Source organism: Amblyomma maculatum, chromosome 3 (assembly GCF_055883805.1).
Source record: "Amblyomma maculatum isolate TAMU_Amacu chromosome 3, ASM5588380v1, whole genome shotgun sequence".
NCBI lineage: Eukaryota > Metazoa > Arthropoda > Arachnida > Ixodida > Ixodidae > Amblyomma > Amblyomma maculatum.
Genome location: NC_139346.1, coordinates 7,206,125 through 7,225,226, shown reverse-complemented (window position 1 = coordinate 7,225,226; position 19,102 = coordinate 7,206,125). Strand labels below are relative to the sequence as shown.

Genomic DNA, 19,102 nt, shown 5'->3' with positions numbered 1-19,102 from the left:
TACACCATTGATTTGAGTATACTGCGCACGTGAAATAACTATACTAAGGAGGGTTAAGGCTACACCGCGGATACCATAAAGTGGAAGTTTCCTTAAGATTATACCATGGTGCACGCTATCGAACACTTTCCTGAAATTGAGGAAAATACTCAGAGTGAATGATTAAATATTGTGCAGAATTTCTTCTTTAATTCCAAGTAGTGCTGCTTCTGGGGACTTGTTTTTTTGAAAGCCAAACTGTTCCCACACTACGATATTTTGCGAGGTGAGAAATCCTTTTGTTTATGATATGTTCGGCTATTTTGGCAAATGCTGAAAGCACAGAAATCGGCCAATTCAAGTCATCAAATGAGCCTCCCTTATGAGCCAGTTTCATTTTGGCAGGCAAAATTCCCGTAGAAATTATGAGATGTGTGCAATTGGAGTGCTCACTATTTGTCTTCATCACTGCCAGAAGTATTTTAATGACATTATATCTTGGACTTCTCTGTATTGAATGGATAAAATGCTCGCAAGGTGTAGCTGAAGATCTATCGGTCGCATCACTGGGATGAGCAGCAAGAAAATGCTCATTGAATGAGTTTGCTATCTGAGAGATCAGCATTCTGAAATTTCACTTTGTTTGCTTCTTCATTCTTGTAGATTATGTCTCTCATAGTTTGCATACCTGACGCGTATCGTCATCCATCTGCATATATTTATGCATATAGTATTTTTTAAAATCCGAATTTAGCAGATTACGTACCCTCTTAAATGCACATTGGTCATTTTCATCTCTGGTTAACAAAAATATTTGGAAGAGTCTGTTTCGTGTTTGAACCTTTCGAACAGTTCACGAAATATCCAGGGTTTGCGCACTTTTTTGAGCCTTTTATGGGGCTTGAGAGGAAATCATGCTGCATAGGCAGATACAAAGCATGAAACAAAAACGTCGTAAGCAACACTTGAGTCCGATACCTCTAATACTATGTTCCAGTCAACATTCATCAGCATGCCCTTAAATGTGTACATAGTACAGTTGAATCCCGCCACAACGAATACCGCCACAACGAAATTTCCGCGACAACAAATAATTTTTTATTCCCCGCGAGTATCCTATAAGAATTAATGGCCTAAATTTCTCTGCACAACGAACCATTTTTGCAGAGCGTTTCCGCTTCAACGAAATTTTCGCGTTCAAAATCGAAACCGAAACTAGTTTTATTGGCAAGAAGTCCAAGTCAAATCCAAAGCCACATTAAGCATGAAATCACGTGATTGCAGTTCCGCCATTTTGGCTTTGTGTCGTGGTCGCGTTGTTCCATGGAGGAAGAAAAAACTAGGAGGGAGTGCCGCGGCGGAAAAGTGGAGCCTAGTCATAAAAAATATAATGGAAAGAATCATGGGAAATTAGCCGTCACGTGGTACGGCAAGCGGTAGCCGGTAGCTGGTTTCGGTTGCGGTTTCGCACGCTTCCCTCTGAAGGAATGCCTTCGCGTGGCCTTCGCTACGCGACGCCTGCACTAGAAACCTGAGGCGCGCGCTGCGAGCAGGCGATGGATGAAACTTTGGACTTTTAGATGGGCTGATCCCGTGGGGGCTGCCGCCGTCGCGCAGTGCACCCGTGTATTTCGCGAAGTATGGCTGGGTCCTCTCAGCTGCGCCATATGAAATGCTTGCGGGGCTCGGCGCACAAAGACGAAGCACGCGAGAACAAAAAGAACGAGGGACTTCGTCCTGTCGTTCGTTGTGTTCTTGTGCTCTGTCTTTGTGCGCTGAGACCCGCAAGCTAGCCCAACACAAAGTACTGCCATATGAAATGCTGCGTGGCGGCCGGGATCCAAGAACTACACGGATATACCTCGGGGCTGTTGCTCCAACGGTGAGTATCCTAGCTGTTATGCGCACTCCTGGAGAAACGAAACGTTTGTTTGTCAGGGCATGTGCATGTATTGTTCGAGACGAAAATCGTTTGATTCATTTAGGAAATGCAGACCTCAAATACACATTGTTACGCTGAAGCCAGTTCCCCGGGCATGCAATGTTATGTCGAATTCGTAGTCTCCCTGACGATACCAAATATGAAAAGGCCACCTGTAGTTACCACTAGTGTGCCTATAAACACGGAGTATAATGCAACAATTGTAAACAAAGTAACTTATGTGTTACGACGAGACGCACAACTTTCGGCAGACCACTCCGATATGCTTTCCGCGGGGACATCCGAAGTCACTAAACAATACCATGTACCTTGCTGCTTTTGAGTCTGGCAACTATGTTGGCTAAATTCCCTAGAATCATTGCGCGCAAGAGAGAGAAGGGAGCGGCGTCAGAGGAGGTTGGCTTGCGGAGGTTGCACGCGCTCCCTCCTAGTTTTTTTTCTTCCTCCATGCGTTGTTCACTCGCTGCCTTTCTCTTCGACAACGACGAGTTTTCATCCGCAGGACACAATGGCAACGCAAGTGAAAAAACGCAAAACTCTTTCCCTTGAGCAAAAAGCTCAAATAATCGCCCAAGCAGAAAGCGGAAGGAAGAAAGCGGCAATTGCTGAAGACTTCGGAATTCCTGCAAGTTCGCTGTCAACGATTCTAGGCAATAAGGACAGCGTGAGAATGGCACTTGCTTCAGGCACATCCTCGAAGCACAAAAAGGTGACGCGGCCCCTCCATGAAGAGTTGGACAAAGCAGTGCATGCGTGGTTTGTGGAAGCACGAGCCAGCAACGTCCCCCTGTCCGGAAGCATCGTCCAGCAGAAAGCCTTGAACTATGCATGCCTACTTGGCATTGATGAGTTTAAAGCCAGCATTGGCTGGCTAAACCGTTTCAAGGCCCGCCATAACATCGTTTGAAAAGTGTTGTGCGGCGAGTCAATGTCAGCAGACGTGGACGGAGCAGCTGCTTGGAAGGCGAGTAACATGGCCGGAATTTTAAGCAACTTCGCGCCTGCAGACATTTACAACGCCGACGAGACCGGGCTATTCTACGAGATGTTGCCGGCTAGGACGCTCGACTTCAAGGGGCAGCGCTGTCACGGCGGCAAACACAGCAAAAAACGCATCACAGTGCTGCTTTGCACAAACATGGATGGCTCGGACAAGCGTCCGCCGTTAGTCATAGGCAAAAGTGCCAAGCCGCGCTGTTTTAAGGGAACTCGTAGCCTACCTGTGCAGAACAAGGCGAACAACAAGTCATGGATGACCCGCGCTATTTTCACCGAGTGGATGATGGCATTCGACCGCGACATGAAGCGGCAGGGCCGTAAAGTTTGCTTGCTTTCGGACAATTGTTCAGCGCATCACTCCGACGAAGTCAAGCTCACTAACACGGAGCTGAAGTTTTTCCCTCCCAATTGCACGTCTGTCTTACAGCCTCTCGATCAGGGCGTGATTCTTAGCCTGAAGCGCGCTTACCGCGGGAGGTTAATTCAGCGGCTGCTTTTTAACACTGAAACCGGCCGAGATACGAAGGTGGACTTGTACGTGGCACTGCAGATTATGTCTGCTGCCTTGAGCACACTGGGGCGCTCGGTAATTGTGAACTGTTTCAGGCACGCCGGATTTGCCGAAGGTCGACCCGTACACTCTGCTGGCCTAACACCAGGCGTTACAGACGACGACGAAGAGGCGTCACCGGCTCCGGGGATCGCGGCCGCCTGGAAAACGCTGGGAGAAATAGGAACCGTGCCGCCTAATCTCGAGCTCGACGAATACATCGGCGCTGACGCTTGTGTTGTTGTTCACGAAGATGTGAGTGATGAGCAGATCATAAAAGCTGCCCGGAATGATAAGGACTCTTCCGATGAAGAAGACGACGACGTACAGGAAGCGCCGGCTGCGGCAACCGCCGTACAGGTGATGGACGCTTTTGATGTCATCAGGAATTTCGTTGCTGTCCGAGACGACGATGTTGCAATGGGTTTGCTGACCGAGTGCGAAAATCGCGTGACGGCGTTGCTCGCCGTGAAGCGTAAGCAAACCAAGCTTACAAATTTTTGGCATTAAACGCCTTTGCTGCTGCTTGGGCAATTCTTTCTGCGTTTCACGTCAAATTTTTGCGATAACGAAGTTCCGCGAGAACGAATTTTTTTTCGTGCACCGTGAATTTCGTTATAGCGGGATTCAACTGTATTCTGATTAGTATTTCGTGTTCTGGGAAGAATTGGTGCTCGCAGGGTAACACAATTTATTGGTAAGTGTTCTCTGTAGACCAGTGTACCTGATTCTACTGTTTCGGGAGGAAAGTCAAGAATTCTTTGAGAAGTTGATGTTATTCTAGTCAGCATGGTGATTACGTTAGAGCAACCATGGGACTCATATCGGAAGTAAGCTTGATTTTCAGGTGAAGAATTTCGATTGAAATCCCCTACAAGAACACTTTAAAATTTGAATTGAACGCCCAGTTCAAGTATCTTTTCAGAAAACTGCATGAAATCATCGAGTGAACCACAAGGAGAAACAGAGAAAATTATCTTACAGCACTGTACAGCTTTGATACTGTCATTATTAATCTTGAACTTAGAGTTAAGCTTTGAAAGGATGTATATAGCTTCTAGGCCGACACAGAGAAACACCATCATATCCGGAAAGTGAGAAACACTCATCATCACAAGAAAGAATGACCAGGTTGAGACAAAAAAGAATCATATTTGTTGCGTAAACTTGTTATCATCCCATAAACCATGACTGACCTCAGTGATGTTGCATTTAGATTCCAGCCTTTTGCACGCCCAGTGACAAACAACCCAGCAGAATTCTGGTTGCCCAGAGCTCATGGGAAAAAATCATCTTGAGAAATGACTCACGGGTGTTCCTCCAGGGAGAAGACGGGGCTCTGCAGGGCAGCCAGGGGCACCACTGCAATTGACCAACAGCAGGGAAGCCATTCACACTGGACTCCATTGCCCACTGTGGTAGTTTGCAATATCCAACCCTGGCCATGGTTTCATTCTGTGCACATTACATCCTGTGAAGGCAGGCTCCAAACGACTGCCTAGTTCTGGGAGCATGTTTTGTGGGAGGCCTCAGTCAACAACCTAACACTTACGATGCATCAGAGGGACACAATGCGCACACACAAACTTTAGCCATGCTTGCATAGTAGTCGAGGGAAGTTATCCTGGCCTGTTGAAACTGGCTTAATCAACTCGTATCCCTCCATGAGATGGTGCAAACAAATACTGATTTGGAGGAGGAGGATTAGCTACACAAGTTGGTGCTCCAATGTACAGCTTCTGAACAGACAGGAATCCAAGTGAGAAATTCTCAAATATCACCGAGGACAGTGCAGTCACTGTAAGTGCACTTGAATAAGCATAGAGAAGTTTTTAAAGGAGGCCTCTCATAAGTGTTTCTCCACATCTTGAGCTCTTTATGCACCTTTACAATTAGGGGTGCAACAGCTGAAGTAAGATTTGGAGCAGTTTTCGGAGCCGGAAAACATTTAGTTTTGGAGCTGGAAAGTCCAAGTTTAGAGCAGGTCACAGGAAAAAAAAAATAAACTGCGTTTTTTAGCACAAATTAAAATTTTGGAGTCGGTTAATGGGGAAGAAACCTTACTTTCAACCCAAAAGAAAAATGAAAAGGTGTGAATGTGAACCAAATGAAATCTAGCAAGAATCACCTGTCACTGGTGCTTGGTAACTTTTCTTCACGAATCCAGCCTGTATCTACATTTGTAAAACGAAATTTATACTGCAAGGCGTACAATCACAAAAAAAAAAAAAAAAACAGAATGGAATTGTAAATCCAAAGAGGTTAATTTCTTCACTTTAGGGACCAAATAAAAGATAGGGAAAAACTAGAGAATATGCATTTTTTTGCAGCATGGTCCAACTACCTAAATCCCGGGCTAGCACCACGACAGAATGATGTACCTGCTACACTTTCCAACAACGAGAACGTGCTACAAGACAGCAGTGCAAGAATGGTCCCCACAATTTGAAAGAACCACAACACACGACGTGTATTTCAAGTGCAAGTGATGACGATTTCGGATATCAAAACAGAGTTTGTGCAGTGCCAGTTCTGGCAGTTCAAATGCAGCTTCCTGAGTGAGAGTGCAGTCCTCCAGCCATGCAAGCTGTGCCGCTCCAACATCCTGTGTAGAATTTTCAAATAGAACATGAAAAAAAAAAGCATTGCCACGAACCAGCCTCAATGCCTTGAGCGTGCTTGTACTAATAAACAAACGGTGAAGTGACTCAAGTTACTGCAATTAGAATGGTGCCACAGTTGGTTTACGAAACGGCTACACATATCATCTAAGGATATAATTTTGCACCAGCTGCCACAGTTAAGGTGCACATTATGAGTGTGCTTACTGCCATGTGCTATTTGAAAACCCACAAAATATTCGGCAATGAGAGTGTTGGTATGATCAGCATAGTCAGCAGCATTCATTCATTCATGAATGCATTGCAGTACGAGCAATTACAAGTTGACCGCACTATTCATGACACTGGCTAGCTGTGTATGTACCAACCATCACCAACATTTAGGGTGACCAATTTTCAAATAGCGCATTGCAATGAAATGTTCCCATGAACCAGCCTTGATGCACCTTGCACGTCTTTAACTGATCATGACTGAATATAGGTCATTTGCTTTTTGGACTTGGTGACCATAGCCATGGTAAACTCAGGCACCATTCTCGTTGACTCGAGTCTCTTTGACATTAATCACAGCATGCAAGCCATCGTTGCGTCATCTGCTTCCATGCAGCGGCTGCAACTACACCATTTCAGCCCTTACCGCTAAGGAGATGCAGAGTTTTCCTCAACTGAACCTGCATGATGTCCATGCTTTTTGAAACGAATGACCAATTGCAGCACCACAAGAACCAGGTGAATGGATCGGATATCTTATGCTGTTGCATTAGTTGTGTCTCCATGACTGGAGTTGATCAGCTACAGGAGAAATTGCAGGTAGCAAAAGTGAGCTTTTTGCCAAATCTAGTGTGACTGTGAGCCTCTGCGGCTAGACGAAGCATTTTGGCGAAGCGTGATGCAGTGTTTACAAATTTCATGCTTATGGCACAGAACTATATGTATGAAAATGGTAAAACTGGTGCAGCTGTTGCAGCCACACCTTTACACTATGCCCTTGTATAAGTATTTTCAGATAAGTGGAGCTAGGAAAAGTAATTAAATTGTGAAAATTCAAGCATTACTTTGCAAAGCAAAGTCCGTCACACAAATTGGAACTATAACAAAAGGAGTTCCATGTAGCAGCACTGCATCATCAACCTGCAAACCACTGACACCACTGTTATGGGATGATAATATTGTCCCCCTTCACCATCCTTCGCTCACTATCTCACTTAATAATTTGCTAAGATTTCTTGTGAGCACAGTCAGAACACAGGGGGGCTTCACCAACGTCCTACTTGGATCCCTCTTCTCAGCCCTTTCTCATTGCACAAGTGCAACCACTTCTCCGATACATTCCCTTCTAGCTGAACAGGTTGTAGGAATTCAACATTTCCCTCGCCAGCATGACACGGCGAACACCCTTTCTTTCTCTCAGGGAGCCCTCATCTTTCCCCTCCTGGCCTCCTTCCCTTGACGCGGTGGCAGAGAGAGCGGGGGTGAGAGAACGGCCCCCTTCCCCTCTCATCTCAGCGGACAACATCCAGAGAGATGACGCCGTAGCGCGCAGATGCTGCTACGACACCGAAGAAGAACATTGGGCGTTCCCAATCAACAGCTTGGCCCGCTGGCTAGGTATGCCTCGGTGTGACGTTCTTCACGAACACGGGTGTGGTCAGAGCAAGCGGTGTGGCTTCGGTTCTCAGAGCGGAGCCCCGTAGAGAATCCCCACAAAATGGCGCATCAACGCGGGGCCCCACTGGCAGTCCAGTTGGGGAGGCTAGCTTAATGGTGGAATTCCACGCAGTAAGTCATCCGAAGTCGGCTGGGCGATCCTGGCCAGTATGCGAAGCCTAGCCCGATGGCAGGGGCTTCCAACCGCTATTGTGATACGCCTCGAGTGAAATCGCAGGTGTGGTCCGCCGAACGAGTCATTCTCAAGGAGATCCTGAGCTACTCGTCAAGCTACTGCCAGTTGCCGACGCTGCCCTTTACACCCGCTCGGGAAAGCCAGCCTGTTGGTCCAGCTCACGATAGGTGCCCATTTGCCTACCTCCGCCCAGAACCGCCGATGCGGTAAGTCCGTTTTGCCCGTTGGCTCAAAGCCACGCTGTCTGTACGGTGGAGAATGCGGGTGAGAGCGCTGCCGAAGCGCGCCGAGCACAGGTTCAAAGTTCACCGGCTCAGGAGAGTCGAGAGCCAAGTTGACTGGAGCGGCGTTGCATGGATATGCAGTGAAGTCACTCGTATTCGGCAGGTCAGTTCACGAGCAGCCAAATGCCATTCGGAAAGGGAGCATGAATTATAGTCGCCTGTGCGATGTCACTAGGAGCCGTGGTACACCAAATTTGCAGAAGGGGGTCGCATCGGGGGAGCGCCCTGTTGCGAAATTCTACAGAGCACGTGCATCTCGTATGAGTGGGGCTGCCCACTTGAGCTTGCGTTCAGCAGTTAAGAGCTGTCAGGGGTTAGTAGGAGGGCTCTTTTTTTTTTTTTTTTTTTTGTCGCAAGAGGGTCGCAAGTCTTAATGAAGACACAGAACCCCGTGACGATTCAGGCCAAATTGCGCTGGGAAGCCACTTGTACTGTGGTTGGCGTTAGCTAACTCTAGTGTAGCTGGTACTGCTACGAGTGAGTTGGAGACTTCCTGCTGGTCTATGATTAAGCTTTGCTACATACGTGCTAGGCAATGATGCCTCAAATGAGGGTAGAAAAGCCGTTATTCGCAAAGGAGCGAGCACCGATATCCGAATATAGAGCAGCTCTAGGGTGGATATGCGAAATCGAACAACTACCGGAAAGTGCACTGGCACGCCATTTCCTTAGCTCTGCGCATCAACGCAAAGGTTGAGACCAATGTCGACGACTAGACAAAGCGATTGCGCAAGATTATGGCCAATGCCAATGGAAAGGCAAACCGTAGCCGCGGTAAGAACATTGCAAGCCCGATGGCTAGCTACGCTGTCGGTAGCTAGCCAAAGAATGTCGGTAACTTGAGTTATTTCTCTGACCCACTCTGCACGCTTCCTATCTCTTAACGTTATCCCTACCATTTTTCTTTCCATAGCCCTCTGCATTGTCCTCAACTTAAGTAGAACCCTTTTCGTTGGCCTCCATGCTTCAGCCCCATAGGTGAGTACAGGTAAGATGCAACTGTTGTATACTTTCTTCTTAAGCGATACCAGTAAGCTGCTAGTCATAATCTGTGAGTGCTTGCCAAATGCGCTCCATCCCAATCTTATTCTTCTTGTTATTTTCCTTTCATGGTCCAGATCTGCGGTTACTACCTGTCCTAAACAGATACTTCCAGTGCTTTGCTACCAAACATAAACTGCTTTTCCTTCCTGAGGCTGTTGAACATTACCTTAGTCTTCTGCATATTGATTTTCAAGCCTACCTTTCTACTTTTCCTGTCTAGGTCATCAATAATTATTTGAAGTTCATCCCCGAGTTGCTTAGCAAGGCAATGTCATCCGCAAATCGCAGATTACTAAGGTATTCTTCATCTACCCTTATCCCTAACTGCTCCCATTCCAAGTCTCTGAATACTTACTCTAAGCAAGCTGTGAATAGTACTGGGGAGATTGTGTCCCCTTGCCTAACTCCTTCCTTTATGGGAAGAATTTTGTTACTTTCTTTATGCAGAACTATGGTTGCTGTGCAGCCACTATATATATCTTCCAGCACTTTCACGTACGGCTCATCTACCCCCTGGTTTCACAATGCCTGCATCACCACAGAGGTTTCAACCGAGTCAAATGCTTTTTTGTAATCAATGAATGCTATGTATAAGGGCTGGTTATATTCTGAGCATTTTTCTATCACCTAGTTGATGGTATGGATATGATCGATAGCAGAGTACCGTTTCCGAAAACCTGCTTGATCCTTTGCTTGGTTGCAGTCTAAGGTTGTCCTGATTCTATTAGCGATTACTTTGGTAAATACCTTATACATAACGGACAGTAAGCTGATTGGTCTGTAATTTTTAAGGTCCTTAGAGTCCCCTTTCTTATGGATGAGGATAATGTTTGCATTCTTCCATGGTTCCGGTACTGTCGATAACACCAGGCACTGCGTATACAGGGTGGCCAGTTTTTCTAGCACGATATCCCCCCCGTCCTTCAACAAATCTGTAGTTATCTGATCCTCTCCAGCTGATTTCCCCCTTTTCATAGTTTCTAATGCTTTCTTAACCTTGTCCTTCGTCACTGGTGGAACGTCTGACTGCATTTCCCTACCGCCAATCTCATTATTGTCATGACTTCGTTGGCTGCTGTAGACATCAGTACAGTCGAACCCGGTTATATCGAACCTGGATATACCGAATTTTGGTTATATCGAACTCACGGAATATCCCCTTGAAAATCCCATGTTAAAGTATAAGAAAGCCGCGTCATATATCGAACTTAATTTCACCAGTCGTTCGATATACTGAACTCCGCACCACGCACTGGAAAGTGTGCCTTCCCCAAAGACGATCGCATCACCCTTGGCCGTTTGCCGTGTGACATTTTCAAGCCACGCGCGGAAGGAATGAGAGGGGACAGTTCGGCGACGGCTGGTCTGGGCAGCGTTGCGCCCATTCCCCGAAGGCGTGTGCATCTGCAGTTATCGTTTCCCGCGCGCCAACACATGACGTTTGCAAGCAATGTGCGTGGGTGTGCCCATCCTTTTGCCGAGCTATCTCTCTCCTTCAGCATGCGCCAAGCCAGCTCAGCCCGTTTTCAGACAGGCGTCGGACGCTTTCTCCAGCGTGCGCTGCGAACCCTCTATGGCGCCTGTGGACGTTGAAAAGCGGCAGCTTTGTTTTTTTTTTTTTTGCGAGTCATCCTTTCTTATCATTGTGCTGTTCGAACGTTAAAAAACAGCAGGGTTTTCTTTTTTTTTTTTTTGCGGGAGTCATTTATCCTTGCATGTATGAATCAAAGAAAGCACGCGGTCAGCTTCTGCGATCATGACGCCCGCCTAAAGCGCGGCGTGATAAATCGAACCGGGCACTCTGCCAAGTTCGCTCTCCGCCACCGCAGGAGCTATCAAAAGATAAACACGCCCGGATGTTATCGGTGCGAAGCATCTTGGCACGCTGCCAAGAAATGAGCTGTGGATGAGACGACCCAAACAAGTGATGCGCGCCATGTACATGCAAGCGAAAACGCTCACGATTTCTGCCGTGGCAACACGGAAACCTTGTTTTGAGCTGCCGTGGTGGCTCGAGCAGTGAGAGGAACGCAGTTCTAACAAGTTTGAAATTTTTCGCTCTGTCGCTGCTGCTCGTCGCTGAGATCGCTTGCATGTGAGCGAGCTGGCCTTAACGCACCTTTTTTTTTTTTCAAATTCTCGGTGCAAAAGTGGAGAGTGGGTTCATTATGCAAATGGGTTGATTACGCGACAAATATGGTATCGTCTTTTCGGATCATAAGTGCCGTCACAAGCCGATTTCTATATATCGAATTATCGATATTTCAAACTATTTCGCGATCCCCTCCAAGTTCGATATATCCGGGTTCAACTGTATAGAACTTCCTTATATCCTTATACTTCCTTATATCGGCCACTTTGCGCTTATTGATTAGTTTTGATATCTCTGCCAATTCTATCTGGTCTGTTGAATTGCAAGCTTTCATACTCTGGCGTTTCTTAATCAAGTCCTTCGTCTCCTTAGACAGCTTATCGGTATCCTCTCTAACTATCCTATCGCCTACTTCTTCATCAGAAATTACTTGATCATTTTGTTTGTTTGCTACTTCCAGCCGCTAGTTGTTCACTGAGCCTTATTCCTACATTCGTTTCATTTCTGAAACTCAGCTTGCAATCACCGGAGTCATCTATGTTCATTACCTCTAACGTATCATGTGACATTAGTGCATAATCTGTCATTGAGTGCATGCCTTTCATGCCAGGAGACCTGCCGAACAGGTGCACCCGTCCATGTCTGCCATCTATGTAGAAAATCTCTCCTGTCGACTGCATGTTGTGGTGTGACACATACCACATGGTGCTGTGTTGTACTCACAGGGACAAGTCAAGAGAAACAAGGACTCGACTTGTGTCTACGCACAAGCTTTTAAGCATGCATTTCAACCAGCTCTTTCTGCTCTCGCGCTGCCTGACCCAACAGTGGCATCAGTGCACTGATAATATGCAAAGCCCAGCATTCCCAATCCAAAAGAAACAGTTAATGGTGAAATATGTATTGCAGTTTAAATTTGTGCAGTTTAGATCAAGAGAAAATTTGTAATCGCCTGAATGATTTGGAGGTTTGAAAAGTGAATGTGAGTTGCAAACTGAACTCAAGAGTAAATTTCTATTTGCACATCGTTCAAAGCTTGGAAAGATATATGTGCACCACACACTGCATGCACAAAGGGTAGAAAAATAGCTGCAGGCTCACCGACAGTGTTGAGCTCTCGGTTGTAGACTGGTTGTGTGTTAACTGCTGATATCGTCCACCTGCGCACAAGAAATAAATGTTACCCCCAGTCACCAAACCTGCGCACAAGAAATAAATGTTACCCCCAGTCACCAAGGCAGAAAAGAGTTACAGAGGGACTCACGCCTGGTCTTCAGCTGCAGCCAGGTCCCGATCACTGAGCAGGCGGGCTTTCTTGCGCCCCAGGAAGCGCTCGGCCTCAAACACGTTCTCCAAGTGGGAGCCCAACTTGACAATGAGCTGCACAGGCACACTTGGTGTTGTAGACAGAATCACACAACACTAAAGAAAGAGAGGAGTCTGCATCCCTATGTAGGCCAGCATGGTACCAATTTTTACCTGCTGTACTTGGGATTCCCAACCATGAAAGCCTGTTTTGTACGGTTGATTTCTGTGTAGTATATCGACCTCCTAATGCGGATGTCACTTTTCTCCAAGACCTGTGTGATTACGTTCAACGCTTTCGTGGCGACTGAGTGAAGTTTGTTTTAGCTGGTCACTTGCCTGATATCGATTGGTTTCGCAAGGATGCTATGGGTGCCAATTCTGGTCATTCTGAGCTCCTTTTGCCTTTACATGTAATCTGACGCAGATTGTTGAGAGATGAACCAGAATCTGTACCTCTCACATTTAGTGTACAGCAGCCATGCCCTTAAATGTACAGTCAACGACCGATTTTTTGGACACCCAATTTTTCGAACATGCTTGATTATTCGGACTTTTTCCCGGCCTCAGGACATATTTTATAAAGTCAATGTATTACGCTGCTCAAAATTTCGGACACTCTAAGGAGGGCTATTCGATTTTTCGGACATTCCAAGCGTCAGCCGGGCCAACTTCCACACATTTTGAGCGGTGTCGCCGCCTTCTTGTTTGTTTACTTTTTCCTTCGATATCCTCGAAACCGGTGCCGGCCTTGTGTGCCGCTCCTTAGCTAAACACGCTGGATTGAGGCTATAATATTTGCCTAGCAGCTTCCGTTTCCGGGACGTCGCTGCCGGAGTGCTTTTTTTTTTTTTTCTTTTAGCGTGATCGCTTCTACTGCCTGTTCCTCTGTGTGTTTGCCGTGTAGGCCTAGCCGTGGTCATGCTGATGCGAGAACTACGTTCTGTCGCTACTGTGGCTCGCATTTTATTGAATAGGCTTCAGTTCTGTTTTCGGATTTTATGTTTTTTTGTTGTTTTTTTCGTGCAACGCGACAGCGAGAAGGCACTCATTGGAGTCGGTGTTGTGATTCAGTGTGGTGGTTGTGGTGTGCCTCGACAGTGGGAAAACCTACTCTGTCGATTTGCTTGGAGCACTTAGTACTCTCGCCGATGCGTGAAAGTCTGTAGCACCCACAACGCTGCGCAATTGCTTCTGCGACGCGGGATTTGTGCTGAATGACGAGTCGGCTGCCTTGGACGAGGAGAGCGTCGTCGAGCAGTTGTCAGGCAGTGAGCAATTCATTCACGACCTTCACACGTGTCGAAATTCCATCGGCCGTCTCGTTTTCAAAGTTCACAGACATGGACCACCAGTTGGAACTGTGCTCTGGGCTCATAGATACAGGAATTATTCGCCAGTTGTGCTTGTGGAGTCTGAGAGTGAGGACGATGATGACTCACCTGCAGCAGCGCAGCCGACGCAAGCTGAGCTGATGCAAGCGAAAGTGGACCTGTTAGCACGGAAGCGGAGCGTGGTGCAGAAAAACATTCATGACTTTTTCCGGCCTCAAAGTAAATAATAGGCAATAAATTGAGCTTTTTTGGTGCACATTTGTTTTTTCGGACATTTTCGTGGTCCGTTGAGAGTCCGAAAAATTGTTCGTCCACTGTATTTCTATTGATGTCTTGAAAGGTGTATCTTATCACAATCTCGTTTCGTGTGCTTTTTCCCTGTCAGCTTATGTTGAATGTGAAAAACGACCCATTGTCATGAAAAATTTTAATAGAGCTCATGATGTGGGAATCATGGATTTTCTAGAGACTCAATTTGATATTTTTAAGCCTGAAGAGAATGTAAATGTATTATGGTACATGTTTAAAAAACTATGCCTTGACTGCTTGATGATATATGTCCCTAATATTCTAAAGAAAAAGAAACATAACCCATGGATTATGCGGGATATAATCCACACTAAATGTAAATTAAAGTGATGTGGCATTCTAGTAAACGGATTGAGGCAAATGTGAGCATGTTGGGCACCGTATTAAGAAGCATAATATCAAGCAAGCCAGGGACTCATTTTTTACTCATATGCTTGGTCGTTTTCTTAGTGGAGCTCCAGAAAAGTTCTGGCATAACATAAATGGCACAAAACAACACAGTATGTCACTAATAGTCGATGGTTCACCTGTCACAGGACCAAAAAACATTACTATTATATTCAATGAATTTTTTTAAGCGGTGTATGCTGATAAAAACTCAGTTTTCCTTCTAAGCCAGACGATTATTCCTCTTTAATGCCAGATGTTGTAGTCTCCCGCGATGGCATTTTTAACCTGCTTTTGGGCCTGATAACATTCCACCAGCTTTTCTTCCCCATTATGCAGAATGGTTGTCCCATTATCTCTTTGTTATCTTCAATGCCTGTTTGGCTCAGTGCGCAGTACCGTCAGAATGAAAAACTCAACCCTTCAATATGGCGTCGCGTAGCGCGGTTCGCAGAAGGTCCGATAGATGGCAGAAATTTTGCATAAGGTATATATGTTTCCAAGAACTCTTGGAAAATACAGTCGAACCCGGATATATCGAACTCGAAGGGGATCGCGAAATAGTTCGATATATCGATAATTCGATATACAGAAATCGGCTTGGGACGGCACTTACGATGCGAAAAAACGATACCGTATTTATCCCGTAATCAATTCATAATGAACCCACCCTCCACTTTTGCACTCAAGAATTCGAGGGAAAAAAATAAGCGTTAAGGCCAGCTCGCTCACATGCAAGCGATTAAGCGATCTTAGTGACGAGCGGCAGCGTCAGAGCAAAAAATTTCCAACTTGTTGGAACTGCGTCCCTCTGCCGTTTGAGCCACCGTGGCAGCTCAAAACAAGTTTGTGTCGCCGCAGCAGACAGAAATCATGAGCGTTTTCGCTTGCATGTCGTACTCCGTTTCGGTCGTCTCATCGACAGCTCATTTCTTGGCAGTGTGCCAAGATGTTGCGCAGCGATGACGTTGCCGCGTGTTTATCTTTTGACAGTTCCTGCGGCAGCGGGGAGCGAACTTGGCGGACTGCCCGTGATGGCTTGATTGCACAAGCCTGGTTTGATTTATCACGCCGCACTTGAGGCGGGCGTAGTCCACTGCCACGAAATCATTGGAAAGTGTGATACAGTAGCTGCAAATGCTGTTTGAGGCGAAAAATGGTAAAAGGCGGTGTCATGATCGCAGCTGACCGCGTGCTTTCGTTGATTCAGACATGCAAGGATAAACGACTCCCGCAAAAAAAAAAAAAAATGCCGCTTCGTAACGCCATAACTTTGGCTACGCCGCGCGTACAGCACTACGATAAAAATAGACGACTCGCAAAAAAAAAAAAAAGACAGATCTGCCGCTTAACTTCTGCAGGCGCCATAGCCACGTCAGCCGCCGTGTAAAGAGGGTTTGCAACACACGCTGGAGAAAGAGTCCGACGTTCTGTCTGAAAACGGGCTGAGCTGGCCTGGCGTATGCGTAGCGCTTGCTACTGTGAACAAAGGCCGGGAAAGAGGAAGGAGAGAGATAGGCAGGCAAAAGAATGAGCACTTCGCTCTGTCGCGTTTTTGCCCCTCTCGTTCCTACCGGTTCTCTCTGGTTCATTCACGCACACGGCTTGCAAACGTCACATGCTGGAAATGATAATCGCAAATGCGCGCGCCTTTAGGGAATGGGCGCGGTGCTGCCCTAGTCGAACTGTCCCCTCTCATTACTTCCGCACGTGGCTTGAAAACGTCACGCGGCGAACGGCGAGGGTGATGCGATCGTCTTTGGGGAAGGCACAATTTCCAGTGCGTGGTGCGGAGTTCGATATATAGAACGACCGGTGAAATTGAGTTCGATATATGACGCGGCTTTCCTATACTTTTACATGGGATTTTCAAGGGGATATTCCGTGAGTTTGATATAACCAAAATTCGATATATCTGGGTTCGACTGTATTCTGAAGACCACTTAAGCAAGCAATGCCCAAAATTTTAACAGCGAGTTATACGTGGCTATGTAGGGATGGGTAGTGTCAGCATAGTACCAATATTGAGCCATGGTTTGTGCTCCCTGTGATATAATCAGTCTCCATAGAAGGGATCCAGGTTGACTGTTTACTGAAGTTATTCAATGGCGTTCCTCTTACTCAGGCAGTGATACAAAGTGCTTAACAGTTATCATGTGCAATATGCTTCCAAGAACTCTTGGAAAATATTCTCAATACCTCTTAAGCGAGCAATGCCCAAAATTTTAACAGCGGGTTATGTGTGGTTGACTAATAAAATGTGCTTACCATAAATGCTGCAGCCATGTTTTCATGCTACAGTAAAAGCTCATTAATTCAAACTTCATGGGACCGGGAAAAAAGTTTGAATTATCCGATGTTCGAATTATCGAATGACATCGAAAAAACTGACAAGAACCATTTGTATTACAGTAAATGTACCGTATTTAGTCACATAACAGATTCGCTTGCATACTCTAGCCCCGATTTGTGCCTACGAATCTGAAAAAAAAAAAAAAAAAAAGAAGTCTGTCGTCAGCACGTCCCCTTCATTGCACAGTCACGGTCCACAACACATTTCTTGGCAGTGCGCCAAGATGCTGCACAGCGATAATGGCGTGTTTATCTTTTGATTTTAACTCCAGCAGGGGGGAGGGGGGGGGGGAAGCGAATTTGGCAAAGTGTCAGCGCTTGTCCGGTTGTGCAAGCCTCCTTTCAGTACGTTTGCTTTATCATGCTATGAGTGACTGGGGCGGGCCACTCCACTCATCGGAACGCGCATAGCAGCAAGCGGCTTTTGAAGCGAACAGCGCTAAAAGCCGCCGTCACGATCGCGGCTGACTCGCGCGCTTCCGTTGACAACTGATGGGTGGAAAGATGGATGGCTGTCGCAAAAAAAAAAAAGTTTAACCCATAGTGGCCATCCGAGATTAGAGCCTTTCATGGGTGTTGGCTGGGACCGCGCCAACAGTACTTATCCCTATTTCCAGCTTAACAGGGTTGGAATTAACGAGTATTTAGTTGCGAGCTACGGAGGTTGCGCAGAAGGAAGAGCTGGCAGCTGCCGCCGCGGCCATGCACTGACCATGCCGCGGCCGCCTTCCCCTCCCTCCAATGCCGCCAGCCACCGTGCCGGTCATGGCGCCATTTAAGTTTTACCCACTCTTCCATGGTTTTACCTGGTTCCATCATCTGTCCCCGTTTTGGACGTGCACAGCCTCTAATTATGCCTTCCGATCGCGGAGACATTTCTTTAATATTTTTTTTGCCGCATGATGTGCGCCAAGCCACCCAGACGCGGTGGCGCGTAATTCGAATTATTCGTAGCGGTACCGGCTCGCGTTCGAATTAATGGGCTTTTTTATACACATATCTCTAAGGAGCTTGCCCGGACCAAGTAGTCTAGCTCGAATTATTCAAATATTCAAATTATCGAGGTTCGAATTAACGAGCTTTCACTGTATACACAAATCTGCAGTGCGACATGCAGCTGCAGTGTACCGAGCAAAGCACTCACGTCCAGGTAGAACTGGTCCAGTTCCTTTGGTCGGCCCTTGAATGCGTAGCCCACCCGGAATTGCACGCTGGATATCTGCATGCAACCACAGAGCACTCATCGTGAGCACCCATGCCCTTGTGGTGGTGGAGTATGTGCAGCACATTTTGAGCTCTTCGGTGTGCTGTGCATTTACAGCCAGCATGGAAGGACAGCAGTACCTTTGCTCGGGGTGGACCCTTGTTGGTGATCCAGGCCACACTGCCTACACTGTCAATGGCGGACTTCTTGACCTGCTCAGCCAGCATCTCCGCCTGGGCACAGCATTGAAAAGCCTGTTAATATGACCCCTGGTTATTTAGAAATACAGATGTCTTACTTTCAGCATGGCCCTAGACAATGCCCATAAAGGCGTCAGACAGGTGCTACATGTCTCGCATCGGTCAGGCTTCATCCTGGTACAATTTGCAATGTAAGTGATCATCAAAATTGGAGGGGCCTCTTTGAAATCCCATGTAAAAGTATAGGAAAGCTGCATCGTATATCGAACTCAATTTCACCAGTCGTTCTCTATATCAAACTCCGCACCACGCATTGGACGGTGCGCCTTCCCCAATGACGATCGCATGATCCTTGGCCGTTTGCCCTGTGACGTTTTCAAGTCACGCGCGAAAGGAACGAGAGGGCACAGTTCGGCAACGGTTGGTCTAGGGCAGCGTCGCGGCCTTTACCCAAAGGCGTGTGCATCTGCGGTGATCGCTGCCACGCGCCAGCACGTGACATTTGCAAGCCATGTGCGTGAAGGAACGAGAGGGAATCAATGCAGTTGTGGTGTTCGGGACAGGGGGAAAAACGCGATAGAGCAAAGGGCAAGGGTGTGCCCACTCTTCTGCATAGCTTTATCTCTCCCCCTCCTTTCTCTTTCCGGTTTTCGTTAG

At 46.8% G+C, this 19,102-nt stretch overlaps 1 protein-coding gene across 1 annotated transcript in view; it reads right to left on the bottom strand.

The window, feature by feature from the left end:
* LOC146194177 (endothelin-converting enzyme 2-like) overlaps positions 1-19,102 on the bottom strand; it is a 300,553-nt gene that overhangs the window by 68,502 nt on the left and 212,949 nt on the right. Inside the window, exons 7-11 of the mRNA XM_084597281.1 lie at positions 18,386-18,478; positions 18,186-18,260; positions 12,619-12,734; positions 12,456-12,514; positions 4,781-4,832 (exon numbers count right to left, since the gene is read on the bottom strand). Of these exons, the coding sequence (XP_084453407.1) occupies positions 4,781-4,832; positions 12,456-12,514; positions 12,619-12,734; positions 18,186-18,260; positions 18,386-18,478 (395 nt within the window). The remainder of the gene's footprint in view (positions 1-4,780; positions 4,833-12,455; positions 12,515-12,618; positions 12,735-18,185; positions 18,261-18,385; positions 18,479-19,102) is intronic.